General features: G+C 44.3%; 1 protein-coding gene across 2 annotated transcripts; it reads left to right on the top strand.

Moving 5' to 3' along the window:
* Positions 1–1,848: 1,848 nt before the first annotated feature.
* On the top strand, positions 1,849–15,678 carry LOC116516011 (tyrosine-protein kinase receptor UFO-like). 2 transcript variants are annotated; one of them, XM_032228355.1, is made up of 2 exons: positions 1,849–2,890; positions 15,404–15,644. In XM_032228355.1, the coding sequence occupies exons 1-2, from the start codon at positions 2,785–2,787 to the stop codon at positions 15,604–15,606; spliced, it is 309 nt and encodes a 102-aa protein (XP_032084246.1). In that variant the 5' UTR covers positions 1,849–2,784; the 3' UTR covers positions 15,607–15,644. The 2 variants fall into 2 exon arrangements, with proteins under 2 accessions (XP_032084246.1, XP_032084247.1); XM_032228356.1 differs by lacking the exon at positions 1,849–2,890 and adding an exon at positions 2,990–3,074 and having other exon boundaries at positions 15,404–15,678.
* Positions 15,679–17,668: the final 1,990 nt, after the last annotated feature.

Here is a 17,668-nt window from a genome sequence, read left to right as displayed (position 1 = left end):
TTTTTCCTGCTTTCCAAGATTTCCTGATTTTATTCCGAAACGTTGCTTTGGGGACAAGGAAGGGAAGAAGAAACCAGTGGGTTGGACTAGATGACCACACAGCACCTTTCCATCCATCCTTTTCATTCTCTCTTTAAATCCATTTCACAGCAAAGGCCGCCCAGGTGAATTGCCCGAGACTACAATTCCCAGCATCCTTTGGGACACAGCCACAGCCCGTAATCCACTTTCAAACTGGTTCTCCACCAACAATCTTGCTGCCGTTGTTAAGTTCAGAATCAAATTAGTCTCTATAACTGTACAGTCTGTGATTATACCTAGAAAGAACAACTGAGGAGTAAACTTTATCCTCTTTTTAAGAATATTTTGAATAACCCACCATATTTTTATCCAAAATGCTTTAACTTTTTTACAAGTCCACCATACATAAAAAGAGCCGAGGTGGAGCAGTGGGTAGAGTTCAGTACTGCAGACCACTTCAGCTGACTGCTAGTTCAGCAGTTCAGCGGTTCTAATCTCACCGGCTCAAGGTTGACTCAGCCTTCCATCCTTCCGAGGTGGGTGAAATGAGGACCCAGATTGTGAGGGCGATATGCTGACTCTGTAAACCGCTTAGAGAGGGCTGAAAGCCCTATGAAGTGGTATATAAGTCTAACTGCTATTGCTATTGCTATGCATGATAATAAATAGCGTCAACACAATCACATCTCCAACATTCTGAATTTTAAAAACCCCTGATTTTAGAGTCGCCGAAGTTGAGGTATGTTAACCTCAACGATGCCAAAGGGAGGAATTGACCATGTCTGTGCTAAGGCAGGGGTCGGCAACCTTAAACACTCAAAGAGCCACAAAGGTCCTAAACGGAAGGTCCCCCCCTTCAATTTTGGAGCCGACTGGAAGTCCGGTTCCCCCCACCATAGAGTCTCTCCTCCTAGTGCAGCATCCTTTTTCCTCTACCTGTCCTAACCGAAAGCCCAAACAATTGTGGAGCCGACCGGAGATAGGGAGCCGCAGCAGGGGGCTGAGAGAGCCACATGTGGCTCCGGAGCCGCAGATTGCTGAGCCCTGTGCTAAGGGGAGCCGTCCCTGGTCATCTCCGGTTTTTTTTTCTCATCCCTCCTTCTGCAATGTTGGCTTGTCTGAGTCACTCGAGGGAGAAGAACAAGTACGGCAGATTCAGAAGATCAGAAAATGGTCTGAGGGGATTGTGTAAGATGAGCTAATTGTTTAGAACAGAAACCAGCGGCTGAGACATTCCTTTCTGGATGGCGTTAAGCTGAAGTAGTTTACGCAAAGCCTTGTACCGAATGCTCGATTCTTTCCGCTGAATTACAGCAGAAAGACCCCCAAATTCCTCCCAGAAGCATCCGCCGGTTCGATCCCCTCCACGTTGTCGATTCCGAGGGATTTTTCTACTCCGGGAAAAAAAAAAAAACCAGGCCCGGAAATAATTTTTGCAAGAGCCATTTCACCTTCCAGAAAATTGAAAACAGCTGATCGACACCAGCACCTAAGCTGGTCTTTGACCCTCATAAAAGTTGACTGACAGTGGCGCCCGCCCTATCATAGTTGGCCGTAAGCCACAACATTATATTATATTTTCCTGCCTTGTTTCACTTGCTGTGGGCAAGGTTGCCTCTCTTTCGGGGAGTGTGGAAAGTTGGGGAAAGTTTTTGATTTTCCTTCCTTTTCTCAGGCTGCTTCTATCCCAGACTGTCTTTTTTTGGCTGGTGAGGGGGGGGGTGTGTTCTTGTCAGAACTCTACTTTGAAGAATCTGGGTGAGTGTAACTTTAAGGAAAATTCTTTCTTCCCTTCTCCTTTTGTCCTCCTCCCCTTAACCCTCCTGCAGCCGGATGGAATTTGCACCCCCTTCTCTGTACTTTCTGGTTTTTCCAAGGCATCCACCCACCCACTCACTCACCCACCCACCCCTCCCCGCTGGCCCCAAAATCAGCCGGCTATGCTAATCTTCGAGGTGTTTTCTGTTGCTGCTGCTGTTACTATCACACAAGTTTGAGGCTGTGTGTAGGAGTTGTCTGCGTCTGGGGAGTGAGAGCAAAGAAAGGGAAGCTGTGTCTTCCCCAATCTCTTCTCTCCCTCTCTCTCTCTCTCTCATTCACTCACTCTCACTGTCTTTTTGGAGAAGATGACACTCTTGAGTAAGCAAGAAGTTAATTCTCTTGAGTAAGCAACTTTATTGTAAGGTCTGAGTAGACTCCTCTGGGCTCAGGAGCCGGAGTAGGAGGAACCCAAGGGTGAACTAGACAGAAGAAGAAGGAAAAAAAACACCCAGCTGTTCTTCAGACACCAGAAAAGCAGAGCTGGGAAGAAGAAAAATCAATTTTGCTGAGCCAAAAAGCAAATTAATGCAGGGATTTTGAAAGGGGGAACGGAATTCTTTTGGATAGTCCCTAAACTTCCCCCTGTTCATCATCATCTTCTTCTTCTTCTTTTTGATTTCAATGAGACAGACAATTGTTTTGAGTTGAGGAATTATTCCAGAGTTTGGGGCACTTTGGATCCATCGCTCCTCCGGCCTCCTGGGTGCTGACTTCACCGCGGACTTCGTCATTTGTTTTCTCCGATTCGAGGGGTCATTTCTTTGGCCGCCTTTCCATGATTCGGTGAAGGCAGAGGCTGCTGCTTCTTGGGGAGAAATCTGGTTTTTCCCCCAACAGATTTTTCTGGATTCCTTTTTTTTTTTTTTTTAATATAAATTTCCTCCCCCTCTTTTTTTTCCCTTCCTTCCACCGATGAGCTACTAAACTGTGTTGGAAGCTGGGATGATTTTCGAGGCAACTTTTCGGTTTGGGAAGATGGACCAAGTGAGGTGGTGCCTTCTGGCCAGTTTGCTGGCTTGGTCGATGGGCATCAGCCACACCCAGGAAGGTGAGTGCGAGTGTGTGTGTGTGTGTGTGCTTGGGGGAGGCCTATTTTGTGTGACTTCTATTGTGTCGGTGAAGCTGGGAGAAACTCAGCGATGCCCCACGAAACCGGAGCGAAACAGGTGGTTAAAACTGGATGTGCCATTTCCAACAGGCGGAAAGAGTTTCAAACTCTACTCAAGACACAGGTGAGAAAAACAGGTGGCAACACGGCAGCCTTGGCCTACTGTGCAGTGTTGTTGTTCAAGTGAAAGACTCCTCCCTCCCCCTTTCCCGGTCCTCAATTTACGACCACAATCAGGGGCCAGATTTTCCATTGGCTAAGCCAGGCAGTTGTTAAGTGAGCCGTGCCCCAATGTTAGGACCTTTTTTTTTTTGCCAAAGTTGTTAAGCGAATCTCCGAAGTCGTTAAGCAAATCCAGGTCCGTCCCCCCCATTAATTTTGCTTGTCGGGAGCCCTTTGGGAAGGACCCTAATGGAGACCCCCCCCCCCCCGGACCCTGCAAATTTTTTTTTTGTACATACAAGCCAGTTACTAAGTGCCCAAATTTGGATCAGGTGACCATGCGGGAATGCTAGAACGGTCATAAGAGTGAGGATCGGTCATAAGTCTCATTTTCTAGTGCCTCTAATGTTGTACAGTCAATTGAAAAAATTGTTGTAAGTGAAGGACTAGTTGTAGTACTCCGTGGATAATTGGTGGGGAGGGGGGCAGGTTACCTACTCTCAACTCCAAGTCTGCTGGGAAACTGACACTTGTTTACACATCTGTGTAAGCCACTTACAACTTCCTTGAGATAAGATAGACTTGAGTGTGTCAATTACAGAGTGGGAACATCAAGGCGACCTCCCTATTATTCTCCGTAAACCGAGAGAGAGAGAGAGAGTAACTAGGATTCGTAGGTTGCAAAGGTCCAATGCTTAAGTTTAGTGCTTCGTGTAAGCCCAGTAGGCAGTGTCTCCTGCTTGGGCAGGGGGTTGGACTAGATGACCTACAAGGTCCCTTCCGACTCTTGTTATTCTGTTATTCAAGAGAGGGGATCAAGCTATTCTCCAAAGCACCCGAAGGCAGGACGAGAAGCGATGGGTGGAAACTAACCAAGGAGAGAAGCAATCCAGAACTAAGGAAACACTTCCTTACAATTAATCCGTGGAACGACTTGCCACCAGAAGTTGTGGGTGCTCCATCACTGGAGGTTTTTAAGAAGAGATTGGAGAACCCTTTGTTTGGAGTGGTGTGGGGTTTCCTGATTGAGCAAGGGGTTGGACTAGAACAGGAGTCACCAACCGTTCGGACCTCAGGGACCACTAAAATCATAATTTTAAATCCCACGGACCACTAATATGAATCTTTTAAAAAGATAAATGGTATTTAGCGCAATATAAAAAATGCAAATAATTTTTCTGCGGACCACCAAACTTTTCTCACGGACCACCAGTGGGGGGGGTTTGGAGGGTTAAGTGTGTGGGGGGTTCTCTGAGGTGGCCTAAATCCCATGCTTGGGATACTATACACCAGGACTATCCAACCTCATATAGAGTATCCTGTTTGACCCCCGGGGGGGGGGGGCAGTGCAGGCTGGACTAGAAGACCTCCAAAGTCCCTTCCAGCTCTATTCTGATTGATTGATTAATGGATTAATTGACTGATTAATTGATTGACATTAATGGTTTGATGTGATCTAAAGGTCTCCTGCTTGAGCAGGGGGCTGAACTAGAGGACCTCCAAGGTCCCTTCCAGCTCTATTCTGATTGATTGACTGATTAATTGATTAATTGACTGATTAATTGATTGATTGACATTAATTGATTGATGTGATCTAGGGGTCTCCTGCTTGAGCAGGGGGCTGGTCTAGAAGACCTCCAAGGCCCGTTCCAGCTCTATTCTAATCGATTGACCTTGGCTACTTTAAGACTTGTGGACTTCAACTCCCAGAATTCCCCAGCCAGCATAGCTGGGGAATTCTGGGAATTGAAGTCCACAGGTCTTAAAGTGACCAAAGTTGGACCCGCCCTGCTCTGCCCCATCTTTCTAAGCAAATATATCCTTCTTAAAGGCGTAAAAGAAACCGTACCCCCCCACACACACACATGTCTCAATTCCAGGGAGCCCAGCTCTGATCCAAAGGAGATCCAGCTGGGCTCCGTCACTCTGCTGGAGACCCTCAGATTCTTCCTGGTTGCTCCTGGTTTTAACCTCGGGGAGCACTTTGGGATTGTTTTGATTTGTAAAGGAGAATCAGGAGGTGAGAGGCCCTGGAAAGAATGTGGAGCAGCCGACTGCCCCCCCCCTCTCTCTCAATCTCTCTCAATCTCTCTCAATCTCTCTCAATCTCTCTCTCAATCTCTCTTTTCTTTTTCTCTCTCTTATCTATATCTATATATCTTCTTTCTCTCTCACTCTTTCTATTATCTCTCTCTCTTTTTTCTCACACTATCATCTATCATCTCCCTCTCTTCTCTCTCATACTCTCTATTATCTACCATCTCTCTCTCTTCTTTCTCTCTTTCTCTCATCTATCCTTTCTCTCTCACACACCTCTCTATCATCTATCTCTCTTTTCTCTCTCTTTCACTATCATCTATCATCTCTCTCTTCTCTCTCTCTTCTTTCTCTCTTTCTCTCATCTATCCTCTTCCTCTCTCTTTCTCTCACTCCTCTCTATCATCTATCATCTCTCTTTTTCTCTCTCTCTCTCACTATCATCTATCATCTCTCTCTGTCTTCTCTCTCATCTCTCTTCATTCTCTCCCTCTCTCTTCTTCCTTCCTTCCTCCCTCCCTTCGTTCCTTTTCCCTTTCTTCTTCCTTTCTTCCTTCCTTCTATCCATCCTCCCTCCTTCCCTTCCTTTTCTTTCTTCTTCCTCCCTCCCTTCCTTTTCTCTTTTCCCTTTCTTCTCCCTCCCTCCCTTCCTTCCTTTTCTCTTTCTTCTTCCTCCCTCCCTTCTTCCTTCCTTCCTTCCTTCCTGGTAGTCCTCGACTTACAACAATTCATTTAGTTCAAAGTTACAACATCACTGAAAAAAGAGACAGGATTGTTTTTCATCCTTATGACCGTTGCAACCTCCCCGTGGCCACGTGGTCAAAATTCATCCTCTTGGCAAACTGATTCATGTTTATGACGGTCTCAGTGTCCCAGGATCACGTGATCCCCTTTTGCGACCACCTGAGGGGCAAAATCCAAGGGGAAGCCGGATTCACCTCACCGCCTTTTTAACAACTTAACCCCTGCAGTGATTTGCTTAACGACAGCGGCAGGAAAGGTCGTAAAATGGGACAAAACTTGCTTAGCCACTAAAATTGGGGGAGAGGGCGCTCGGTTGTGGCCATAAGTTGAGGACCCCCTCTAAATGAAATTTCTTTCCCACCCGTCAAAACGAGTCAATAAGCAAAGAATTTTAGAATTTATTTCCGTAAAAGCGTTTCCCCCCCGAATTGTGCCGTTTTTCCAAAGGATTTGCTTATAATGGTGGGGAAGAGGAAATTAGGAATAAAATCACGGTTGGTCATAGTTTATTTGAAATAAACATGGGTGAATAATGGGGATGTGGATCAATTGGTATCAAAGTGGCACAGTGGGATTATCAACACCAACTTCCAATCCGTGCGAAGAGTGGCGAAATTACATGGCTATGTATATTAATAGGCACTTTATTTTTATTTATTTTTACTGGGCAATTTACCCTCGTAAATCACACCTATCACCATAAGGGACAAGGGAAACTAGAACAATAAAAGCTGTGGCTACGGGTGCCTGGAGCATTTTTTTCCCCCCAATGCATGTACACCATTTCGTACTTTGAACATCGTATCTGTCATCATAGATTGCTGTCCTAGGGTTGCAGTAAAGCAGTGGTTCCCAAACTTGGCAACTTTAAGACTTGTGGACTTCAACTCCCAGAATTCTCCAGCCAGCTCTGCAGTCCACAAGTCTTAAAGTTGCCAAGTTTGGGAACCACTGCAGTAAGGCATGAAATGAAAACCCAGATTTTTCCCTGCTGTTCTATTGTTGCTGCTGTTTTGCAATTTTTCCTCAACCGTGACAACTTGGAAAATGGGTGGACTTCAACTCCCAGAATCCCCCAGCCTAGAAGGTCCCTTCCAGCCCTTTCATTCCATGTCCCAGAGTCAAAGAAATGTGGAGGGAACTCTTTTAGGCCAACAATAATTAATGCCTTTGGATTGCAGGCTGGTTCTTTTATAACGCTCGGCTGCTCTGGCTTTTGAGTCCCTACGACGTCATTTATTTATCTGTTTCACCCAAAGCCACCCAGAATCATATATGTGAGATATAAATAATTTAAAAAAAAAACAACCCCTGGACCGTTCGTTAAAGGCCGAGGGGATGGGGCTGAGCCAAATGGGTGGGTGACCTTCATTGCAAGCCTACATCCAGGGATGAGCAATTCGGAATGCCACATTCCAAACATTTGATTCGGTTGGGTGAGTCACCCCCAAGTTGGAAACTGGGTGGCGGGTTTGAGATGGGGGCGGCGGGGGACTGCAGCCAATGACTGTGGGATGGGGGAGATTGAGCTAACCTTTTGGGTATCCAATAAAGAATAGAATAGAATAGAATAGAATAGAATAGAATACTGTAGAATAGAATAGAATACTGTAGAATAGAATAGAATACTGTAGAGTAGAATAGAATAGAATAGAATAGATTACTGTAGAATAGAATAGAATAGAATAGAATAGAATAGAATAGAATACTGTAGAATAGAATAGAATACTGTAGAATAGAATACTGTAGAATAGAATAGAATACTGTAGAATGGAATGGAATAGAATAGAATACTGTAGAATAGAATAGAATAGAATAGAATACTGTAGAATACAATACAATACAATACAATACAATACTGTAGAATAGAATACTATAGAATAGAATGGAATAGAATAGAATAGAATACTGTAGAATAGAATAGAATAGAATAGAATACTGTAGAATAGAGTAGAATAGAATAGAATACTGTAGAATACAATAGAATACTGTAGAATACTGTAGAATAGAATACTGTAGAATAGAATAGAATACTATAGAATAGAATAGAATACTGTAGAATAGAATAGAATAGAATAGAATACTGTAGAATAGAATAGAATACTGTAGAATACTGTAGAATAGAATAGAATAGAATACTGTAGAATAGAATAGAATCTTTATTAAGAATAGAATAGAATTACAGAAAAGAAGAGAATATAGAGAAAAGAAGAGAATACAGAGTAGAATAGAGAACAGAGGACATAGAAAATAGAATAGAATAGAATAGAATAAATTGAATTCTTTATTGGCCAAGTGTGATTGGACACACGAGGAATTTATCTTTGGTGCACAACATGCTCTCAGTTTACATAAAGAAAAAATAAATAGAATGCATTCATCAAGAATCATAAGATACAACCCTATAGGTTACTAATAAGCAATCAAATCATACTAGGAAACAAATAAAACATTATAAACTGTAAAGATACAAGCAACATGGTCACAGTCATAAGTGGGGAGAGATAGGTACTAGGAAGGATGAGAAGAAGAATAGTAACGCAGTCTTTGTAGATAATTTGACAGTGTTGTGGGAATTAGTTGTTTAGCAGAGTGATGGCATTCGGGGAATAAACAACTTGTGTCTAGTCGTCTTGGTGTGCATTGCCCTATAGGGTCGTTTTTAGGGTAGAAGTTGAGACAATTTATGTCCAGGATGTGAGGGGTGTGTAAATATTTCCACAGCCCTCTTTTTGACCCGTGCAGTGTCCAGGTCCTCAATGGAAGGCAGGTCGGCATCCATTGTTTTTTTCTGCAGTTCTGATTCTCCTCTGAAGTCCGTGTCTGCCTTGTTGCGTTGCAGACCAAGGGAGTTGAGGAGGGAGGTGGAAACGTGTTCCAATTCTTTCCCCGCTGGGAGAGGTGGAGGCATTGACATCACTCGCTGCTGTCGTAGTTCGGAACGCAAACGTTCGGCCCCAGCCCTTTGCAGGGAGAGAGCCAAAGCTGCGGGATTCTTCTTGTTTACTTTGCAAACGTCCCGAGGAATCGGACGATGCTGAGCAAGTCTCTCCAAAAAGATGATGCACTTGACATTAAAAAGAAAAAAAGAAAAAAAAGGAGGAGCGATTGTTGACTTCAGGGTGCAAGAATTCAAATCTGGAAGACCTCTGGATCAATCTTAACCGTAGCAGAGACCCAAGAGGCATGGTAGATTCCTGAGTCGGGGGTTCCCCTGGCTTGGAGGTCATGCTGGATGGTCTTAAAAAGCACCACTGGGAACGGAGCAGGGCGGGGTAGAACCCGGATGGGAGACCACAAGGAAATACTAGGGGCTAGCTAAAAGGAAGTTACAGGTGGGTGCCTCAACTTACGGCAGTATCCGGGACCGGAACGTCGGTTGCTAAATGATGTGGTTGTTAAGGGAGTGGTCCTGTGACTGTCAATGCTTTTATAACCTTTTTGCAACAGTCACTAAGTGAATCACGTGGTCATTAAGGAGATTCTTAATGCCTTGGCTGACTGGAAGCTGGCTGAGATGAGGACTGTGTAACTGTGTGACCCTGGGATGTTGCAACCATCGCAAATATAGCAGCCAAGTGTCAGCATCACAATCCCATGCCACGGTCACAAGCACGAGGACCTGTCGCAAGTCCCTTTTTTAGCAATAGCACTTAGGCTTATGCACCGCTTCACAGTGCTTCACAGCCCTCTCTAAGCGGTTTACAGAGTCAGCCTCTTGCCCCCCAAACAATCTGGGTCTTCGTTAGACCCCCCCTCGGAAGGATGGAAGGCTGAGTCAACCTTGAGCCGGTCAGGATCGAATTCATGGCTGTGGGGCAGAGTTACTTTGCAATGCTGCACTCTAACAAGAAGGAAGGAAGATAGCAATAGCACTTGGACTTATATACCGCTTTACGGTGCTTTGAAGCCCTCTCTAAGCAGTTTACAGAGTCAGCCTCTTGCCCCCAGCAATCTGGCTCCTCATTTTACTGACCTCGGAAGGACGGAAGGCTGAGTCAACCTTGAGCCCATCAGGATCGAGCTCCTGACTGTGGGTAGAGTTAACCCGCAATGCTGCACTCTAGCAGGAAGGAAGGAAGGAAGGAAGGGGAAGAGGAAGGAAGGAAGGGAAGGGAAGGAAGGAAGGAAGGAAAGGAAGGAGGGGAAAGGAAAGGAAGGAAGGAAAGGAAGGAAGGGAAAGGAAAGGAAGGAAGGAAAGGAAGGAGGGAAAAGGGAAGGAAGGAAGGGAAGGAAGGAAGGGAAAGGAAAGGAAGGAAGGAAGGGAAGGGAAGAGGAAGGAAGGAAGGAAGGGAAGGGAAGGGAAAGGAAAGGAAGGAAAGGAAGGAAGGGAAAGGAAAGGAAGGAAGGAAAGGAAGGAGGGGAAAGGAAGGAAGGAAAGGAAGGAAGGGAAAGGAAGGAAGGGAAAGGAAGGAAGGAAGGAAGGAAGGAAGGAAAGGAAGGAGGAGAAAGAAAAGGAAGGAAGGAAGGAAGGAAGATAGCAATAGCACTTAGACTTATATCCCGCTTTACAGTGCTCTACAGCCCTCTCTAACCAGTTTACAGGGTCAGCCCAACAATCTGGGTCCTCGTTTTACCGACCTCGGAAGGAGGGAAGGCTGAATCAACCTTGATCTGCTCAGGATCGAACTGCCTCTCAGTGGGCACAGTCTGCCTTGCAATGCTGCATTCTAACCACTGTGCCACCACCGCTCCTTTTTCCAGCACCGCCCTAGCTTCAAACGGTCGCTAAACGCATGGCCGCTAAGTCGAGGACTCCCCGTGTACAGCCAACCAGGGCTTCCTTCCTGCCGCCTAGCAAACCGACTTGGGTGCAGCATCCGTGCAGTGGCTAGAAATTCAGCGCGAAAGGCGCCCAGCGATGGGTTTTGGATTCTTTTATCTTTTGTCTCCAGAGAGAGTACATTTAGATCAGTGTTTCTCAACCTTGGCCACTTGAAGATGTCTGGACTTCAACTCCCAGAATTCCCCAGCCAGCGAATGCTGGCTGGGGAATTCTGGGAGTTGAAGTCCAGACATCTTCAAGTGGCCAAGGTTGAGAAACACTGATTTAGATAACCGATATTTAGTAGATAGTAGGTATTTAGATAGAAGATATAAGAGGTTATAGCTGGGTTTTGATTAGCAGGCCTGGCAAAAGGGGGGTGGGGGAAGAGGAAGAGTGCGATATTTCTTGCCGAGGGACTGGGAACCAGTTCAAGCCCTGGGGGTGGGCGCTCTCCCTCTTCCCCCACCCCCCAAAAAGCAAAAAAATCTGGCTTGAGAAAGGAAGGAGAAGCCCCTTGGGTGAACCTCTGGGCTCTTTCCCAGTATGGCACTTCGGTTCTCAGGCCCTGGAATTTGTCCCTCACGCCTCAAGGGTTAACTCCGCTCCCAGGAGGGGATTTCATTTCATTTCTTTTATTTATGAAAGGCGTCTTCCCTTCCTTCCCTCCCTCCTTCCCGCCATCGGAATTAACTTTGGGACTCCGTGGACTTCAACTCCCAGAATTCCTCAGCTGGCGATGCCAGGCGATTCTTCAGCTCTGCTGGCTCAGGAATTCTGGGAGTCGTAATCCACAGGTTGTGAGGGGGGCCCTAGTTGTCTAGGCCTGCTTCCAAAAGCCTAAACCCATCTTTTCCTCCAGCCTGGTCCTCCTGGCTGGGGACGATGGGCTTCTTTTCACAAGTTGCAGCCCTCGAGAGTCAGGGGTTGGGTTGGGCCACACTAGCATTTGGCTGGGAAGAAAGGGTCTGTTTGTTTTGCTGGGTTTTGCCTGGCACAGGGGGGGGGCTTCCAAGGGGGCTGGGTTGGGGGTGCGGGCAGAGGGCAGGGGGTGGCTGCTTGGCAGGGCATGTGGGGTGCATGTTGGGGTACCTTTCTTCCTTCCCCTCTCTCGCTTTCTTAAAATCTTTCATTTCCTTTCTTCTCCCCCCTTTTCTTCTTCCTTCACTTCTTCCCTCTTTTCTTTCTTTTTGCTTGCTTCCTTCCTCCTTCCTCTTGTCTGTCTCTTTCTCTTCCTCCCTTCCTCTCTCCCCTCCTTGCTTTCTTCTTCCCTCCCTCCCTCCCTCTTCTCCTTTCCTTTCTTTTTTCCTTCCTTCTTTTCCTTCCTCCTTTCCTTCCTTCTTTCCTTCCTTCTTTCCTCCCTCCCTCCCTTTTCTCTTTTCCCTTTCTTCTTCCTTCCTTCTTGACTTCTTTCCCTACTTCTTTTCTTCCTTTCTTCTTCCTTCCTTCCTTTCTTTCTTTCCTCTCTCCCTCTTCTCTTTTCCATTTCTTCTTCTTTCCTTTTTTCCTTCCTTCCTTCCTTCCCTTCCTTCCTTTCCTTCCTCCTTTCCTTCCACCTTTCCTTCCTCCCTCCCTTTTCTCTTTTCCCTTTCTTCTTCCTTCCTTCTTGACTTCTTTCCCTACTTCTTTTCTTCCTTTCTTCTTCCTTCCTTTCTTTCTTTCCTCCCTTCCTCTTCTCTTTTCCATTTCTTTTTCTTTCCTTTCTTTTTTCCTTCCTTCCTTTCCTTCTTTGTCTGTCTCTATCTCTTCCTCCCTTCCTCTCTCCCTTCCTCTCTTCCCTCCTTCCTTTCTTCTTCCCTCCCTCCCTCTTCTCTTTTCCATTTCTTCTTCTTTCCTTTTTTCCCCTTCCTTCCTTTCCTTCCTTCCTTTGCTTCCTCCTTTCCTTCCTTCTTTCCTCCCTCCCTCCCTTTTCTCTTTTCCCTTTCTTCTTCCTTCCTTCTTGACTTCTTTCCCTACTTCTTTCTTTCCTTCCTTCCTTCCTTCCTTTCTTCTTCCTTCCTTTCTTTCTTTCCTCTCCTCCTCCCTGCCAACACTCTTGCCCGGCTGGCAATAATATCAGACTCTGACCTCCCATTGCTCCCACTGGACTGGCCCCATCTGACCCCAGCCATTAAGTTGCAGATATCTCTGCATTTGAAGATATTGACAAACTAGATAATTACGTTTACCATTGGGGAGATTAAAAAATAATAATAATGGAGAAAGACAGGTAAACAGACAGCACTGTGACTGCAGAATTGAAACTCTGCTTCTTTTTCATTGTGCTGTATATAAAATGCAAATTGAAAAGGATTTCAATCGCACAGTGGCTGGGCACTTTATTTTTAAATAAGCCCCCATCTCTTAAAAGTTTCAAAGGTTGAGAAACATTGAGCTAGACAGACAGATTACAGTAATCGAGAAATTGAATTCCATAAATCTAAATTGGCACCATGCTGCAAATATTCCAGATGACAACTAGGTGGCAACAAAGAGTCAGGGACTCTGCCTCTCTATGCTGCCCTCTGATGGTCATCCAAAGCTTTGCAATCCCTGGGATTTCTAGCAAGGCAAAGAGAACATCCAGAGAGTCGCCGATAGAGGCTGACTCTGTTCTGTCCAGGTTCATCTGGCATCTCTGCGGGGTGCCATGCCCCACCTGAACCATCATTAGGTGGGTACGGCTGGCATCATCCAGCTAAGCATGTACAACTGCAGCCAACCAGATCAGAATGCCACTCTTCCCTCCAGCTGCCTCAAATTGGTACATTCCAAAGTAAGAACCAGTTTGGTTTATTGGCGAAGGCATCAATCTTAAAAACCAGCGCAGGCCATATATTCTAGTCCCTGTTTAGGCATAAAGCCATCTAGGTGACTTTAGGCCAGCCCCTTTCTCTCAGCCCTAAGAAGGAGGTAATGGCAAACCCCTTCCAAAAAGACCTTGCCAAGAAAACTGCAAGAACTAATCCAGGTAACTGCCAGAAAATTATATGTAGTTCACGGTTAAAATGTGGGTTCCTTGGTGCTCTGTGAGCTTCTTTGTTTTTATGCAGATGTTTCAATACACAACTAGATAACATCAACACTCTCTATTTACATAGTAGCTTGTCCTGACAATACTGGTGGGAAGATTATTTTCTTCCTGGCAATTCCTTGATTAGGGTATTGTTTTCTGCCAGATTGTTTGTCTGGTGTTAATCCCTGCTTATCTGGGTGCTGGTTGCTGGAAAGGATGCCTTGTTTCTTTCTTAGCTTTTCTTATTGTCTCTTTGGGACAGTGTGTAAATATGATTTATCTCTCTCTATCCATCGATGGCTGATTAGTGCCAAGCTTCCAGGAATTCCTGAACGATTTTTTTTGGGGGGGGGGATTGTGCTTGTTTTAGGGTGCTCACAGGTGAAACCATGGTTGAGTCTAGCCATGTGTTGTGAGTTTAAGGAGTTTTCATCTTATCTTCTGACTGGTAATTGGAGTTCACGGATGAACTCTGCTAGTCTTCTGTCTAGCAGAAGGGGGGAGGGCCTTCTCTGTGGCTGCTCCGGCCCTTTGGAACGATCTCCCCGTGGAGATTCGGGCCCATACCATCCTTCAGGCTTTCCGCAAAGCTGTCAACTGTTTAACAGTGCCTGTTAAAATTTTGTCTAACTCGGTCATTTTATTATAAAGACCTTTAGTTTTTCTATCTTCATTATATCTAGATTGTATCTGTACATATGAATACCAGTTCATTTCCATCCCTTCTTGTTTCAACTCTTGAATAGATTTGAGCTCACCCTCTGTATTCAATAATTCTATATATCTGACTGTTTGTTCCTTTTTATATATTATTGGATATGAAAATGCTTCAATTGTTGATATCCAGACTGGAATTTTCAAATAGTGTAATCTTTTAACCTTTTCCCAGTTTAACAACAACGCCTCCCTTATATAATGTCTTCTAAAGTAACCATGTGATTTAGTTCCCTTATTCCATAAGAAAGCATGCCATCCCAACAGTAAGTTGTGTCCTTCTACATTCAATAATCTAGAGTTTTTTAATGATATCCATTCCTTAATCCACATTGCCTGATAGTATAGCTCCCAATCAGGTAGCCCAAATCCTCCTCTAGATCTAGCATCTTGTAGTAGTTTAAGTTTTATTCTAGCTTTTTTCCCTTGCCAAATAAATTTCAAAACTATTTTATTTAGATCTTGAAAAAAGTCCTTACCCAATCTGATTGGGATTGTCTGAAACAGGTATAGAATTCTAGGTAGAATGTTCATTTTAATTGTAGAAATTCTTCCCATCATTGATAAGTGCAAATTTTCCCAGGTAGTTTGTGAGATGTTTTTGATGTATGTACATTGGTTTGAGTGGCAACTTTCTGATAAAGTTGCATGGATTTTCATTTTTTATACGTGATCCGTTTCCGTTTGTTTGTTTGTTTCTTTGCTATAATTTGTTGTTTGACCACAACTAAGATCAGCAATTAAGGGAAGCGGTCGCCAAGCAAAACCATTACTGTGCTTACAATCTTACTTCAGCTTTCCTTTTCTTTACACACCTACAAAGGATTGGTTGCAAAGTTGGTTTTTCCTCACCGACATAGCTATGAACAGTCACTAAACGAGACAGTCGCTAAGCAAAAACGACTTGTATAGGCAAATTCTCCGGATCCAGTCAACCTGCAGATTTGAGAGCTAAATTCCTGGTTTTGCTTGTTGTGATGTTGTGCTACCGCCTCTCCCAATCGGAGGATTTCAACTTCCTTCTCTTCCCTCCTAGTGGGATACTTCCATGAAAGTCCGTCGAATTTGACCTCGTCTTTGGGGAAGGACGTGAAGCTCACCTGCTTGGTCCTGGCCCTGGGCGAGGCACCGGAGATCAGCTGGCTGAAGGATGGTGAGGCCTTCGAAATTGCCAACATTAACCAGATCCAGGTGCCTTTGGACGAAGAAGAATGGATGACCACCAGCGAACTGAGGTGAGCATCTGGCAACATGGCTGGCAGGGTTTTAATGGGCCAGTTTATTTGTTTGTCTGTTTTTACAAATAACTCAACGTGTTATATAAACATTAAAAAAAAATCAATGTCTACATAAACAGTGTGTGGTCTGGGTACAGTTAATTTTGAGAAACAACAACAACAACAATAATAATAATATACACGGCATTAATAATGACCCCATAATAATAGTGGTGTTTGATTATCTATTTTAGCCAACCTTTCTAATATGATTAGTCATTCTTTTATGCTTTTAAATTTCTAACTTCTGTTTCTATTAATTAGCCATTGATAAAACAAATCCCATGTTAACAAGTATTCGGTTTTTTCCTTCCGCCTTCAACCTTTGCAATTAATTATGGTTGGTGATATAAATAAGATGTTTAGTATGAATTTGGTATTTTTATCCACCTGTCGAGAGTCCCTTCCAAGAACCCGAGATAAGCAGGTGTGGTTAAAGGTTATTGCCTAAGGATGTCAGCCTTTTCTTTCTCTCTCCAAAGTTTATTTATTTACGTATTAGTACAAATAAAAATAGTAGGAAGTGTGGGGAAAAGAAAAAAAAAAAGGCATGGACTTCCAACTTCCTTTGGTGCAGGAGAGTAAAATGATAACATCCAACCAGAGGCGGGTTCCTACCAGTTCGCACCTATTCGGTAGAACCGCTTCGTCAAATCTACCGAATCGGTTAGAAGAGGTTCCACCAGTGGACCCGGAAAGCAGGTCACACCTACAGAAGAGGTTCCAAAACTTTCTGAAACCCACCACTGGCAAGGATCGTGTAACTTGACAGCTTTAAGACTTGCATGCTTCAATGCCAGAGTTTCTGAATAGCTACTTGGACCGACCTAAGTACTAATTCATAATTTCATATCCAGTCACATGGGTGGCAAGCCACTTCCACAAAGAGGCCACACCCACAGAGTAGGTTCCAACAATTTTTGAAACCCACCACTGCATCCAACCTCAATTTTTTTGCTTTTAGCTCACAGTATAAACTCACCATTTCTATAACAAGAAACCTGTCGGTAAAACACAAAATCAAAGTTTCCTTTCCCACCCACCTCCCACACCTCGAGCACAAAGTCCAGTAGAAGTTCCCAAATAGGAACAAAAAAAAAAATGTTTATTTTTGTCTATAATGCAAGCCATCCATCTCTGCCAATTCCTGCAGCCATTCATCCACTGTGAGAGCCTTTTGCAATATTTTGATGGTGAATTTGTCGATGCCGATGGGGTACAAGTGGCATGCCAGATGTTTTGGCATTGCACCTAAGGTGCCAATTTTTTTGGGGACCATCTTGGCTTTCTTTGGCCCCAGTTGTTCTAATTCTATTCGCAGGTCTTCATATTTTGGGATTTTTCTCCCGTTTTTTCCCCCTTCTTCTGCTGTCTTCAGGCACTGCCACATCCACCATCCAAACATTTTTGTCCTTTTTCTGAACAATGAGGTGTTACATGACTTTCTGTTTGAATTCTAAAGTCCCATTATTATTACGCTCGTAGCACCACGAGCTAAAATAGTACAGCTAATCCTGTACTGAAGCCCAAAATTTATGTGGGCTAAGCTAGTCAGTTGTTTTGCCCCATTTTGCGACCTTTCTCACCGCCGTCGTTAAGTGAATCGCTTCAGTGGCTAAGTTAATAGCACGGTTATGAAGTCAACCTGGCTTGGTTGGTCAGAAGGTCGCAAAAGGGGATCACGGGACCGTGGGACATGACAAACCGTCATAAATGTGAGTCAGTTGTGAAGCATCCAAATGCAAAATCACGTTGCCACGGAGATGCTAAGTGTGAAAAATGGTCATATAAGTCACTGTTTTCAGTGCTGTTGTAACTTCAGACGGTCACTAAATAAATTGTTGTATGCCGAGAACTATCTGTATTTATTAAATTATTGAGTGTTATGTAAGGGGGCTAAGTGTTTGAATTCCGAAGTCCCATTTATTATTAATCCTAGTAGCATCATGAGCTAAAGTAGTATTTATTAAATTAGGTTCCTTTAACCAGCATTTGAAGGTTGTTGAACCTTCATTAAAACAATC

Source organism: Thamnophis elegans, chromosome 12 (genome assembly GCF_009769535.1).
Source record: "Thamnophis elegans isolate rThaEle1 chromosome 12, rThaEle1.pri, whole genome shotgun sequence".
NCBI classification, from domain to species: domain Eukaryota; kingdom Metazoa; phylum Chordata; class Lepidosauria; order Squamata; family Colubridae; genus Thamnophis; species Thamnophis elegans.
This window is presented reverse-complemented; position numbering and strand designations above follow the sequence as displayed.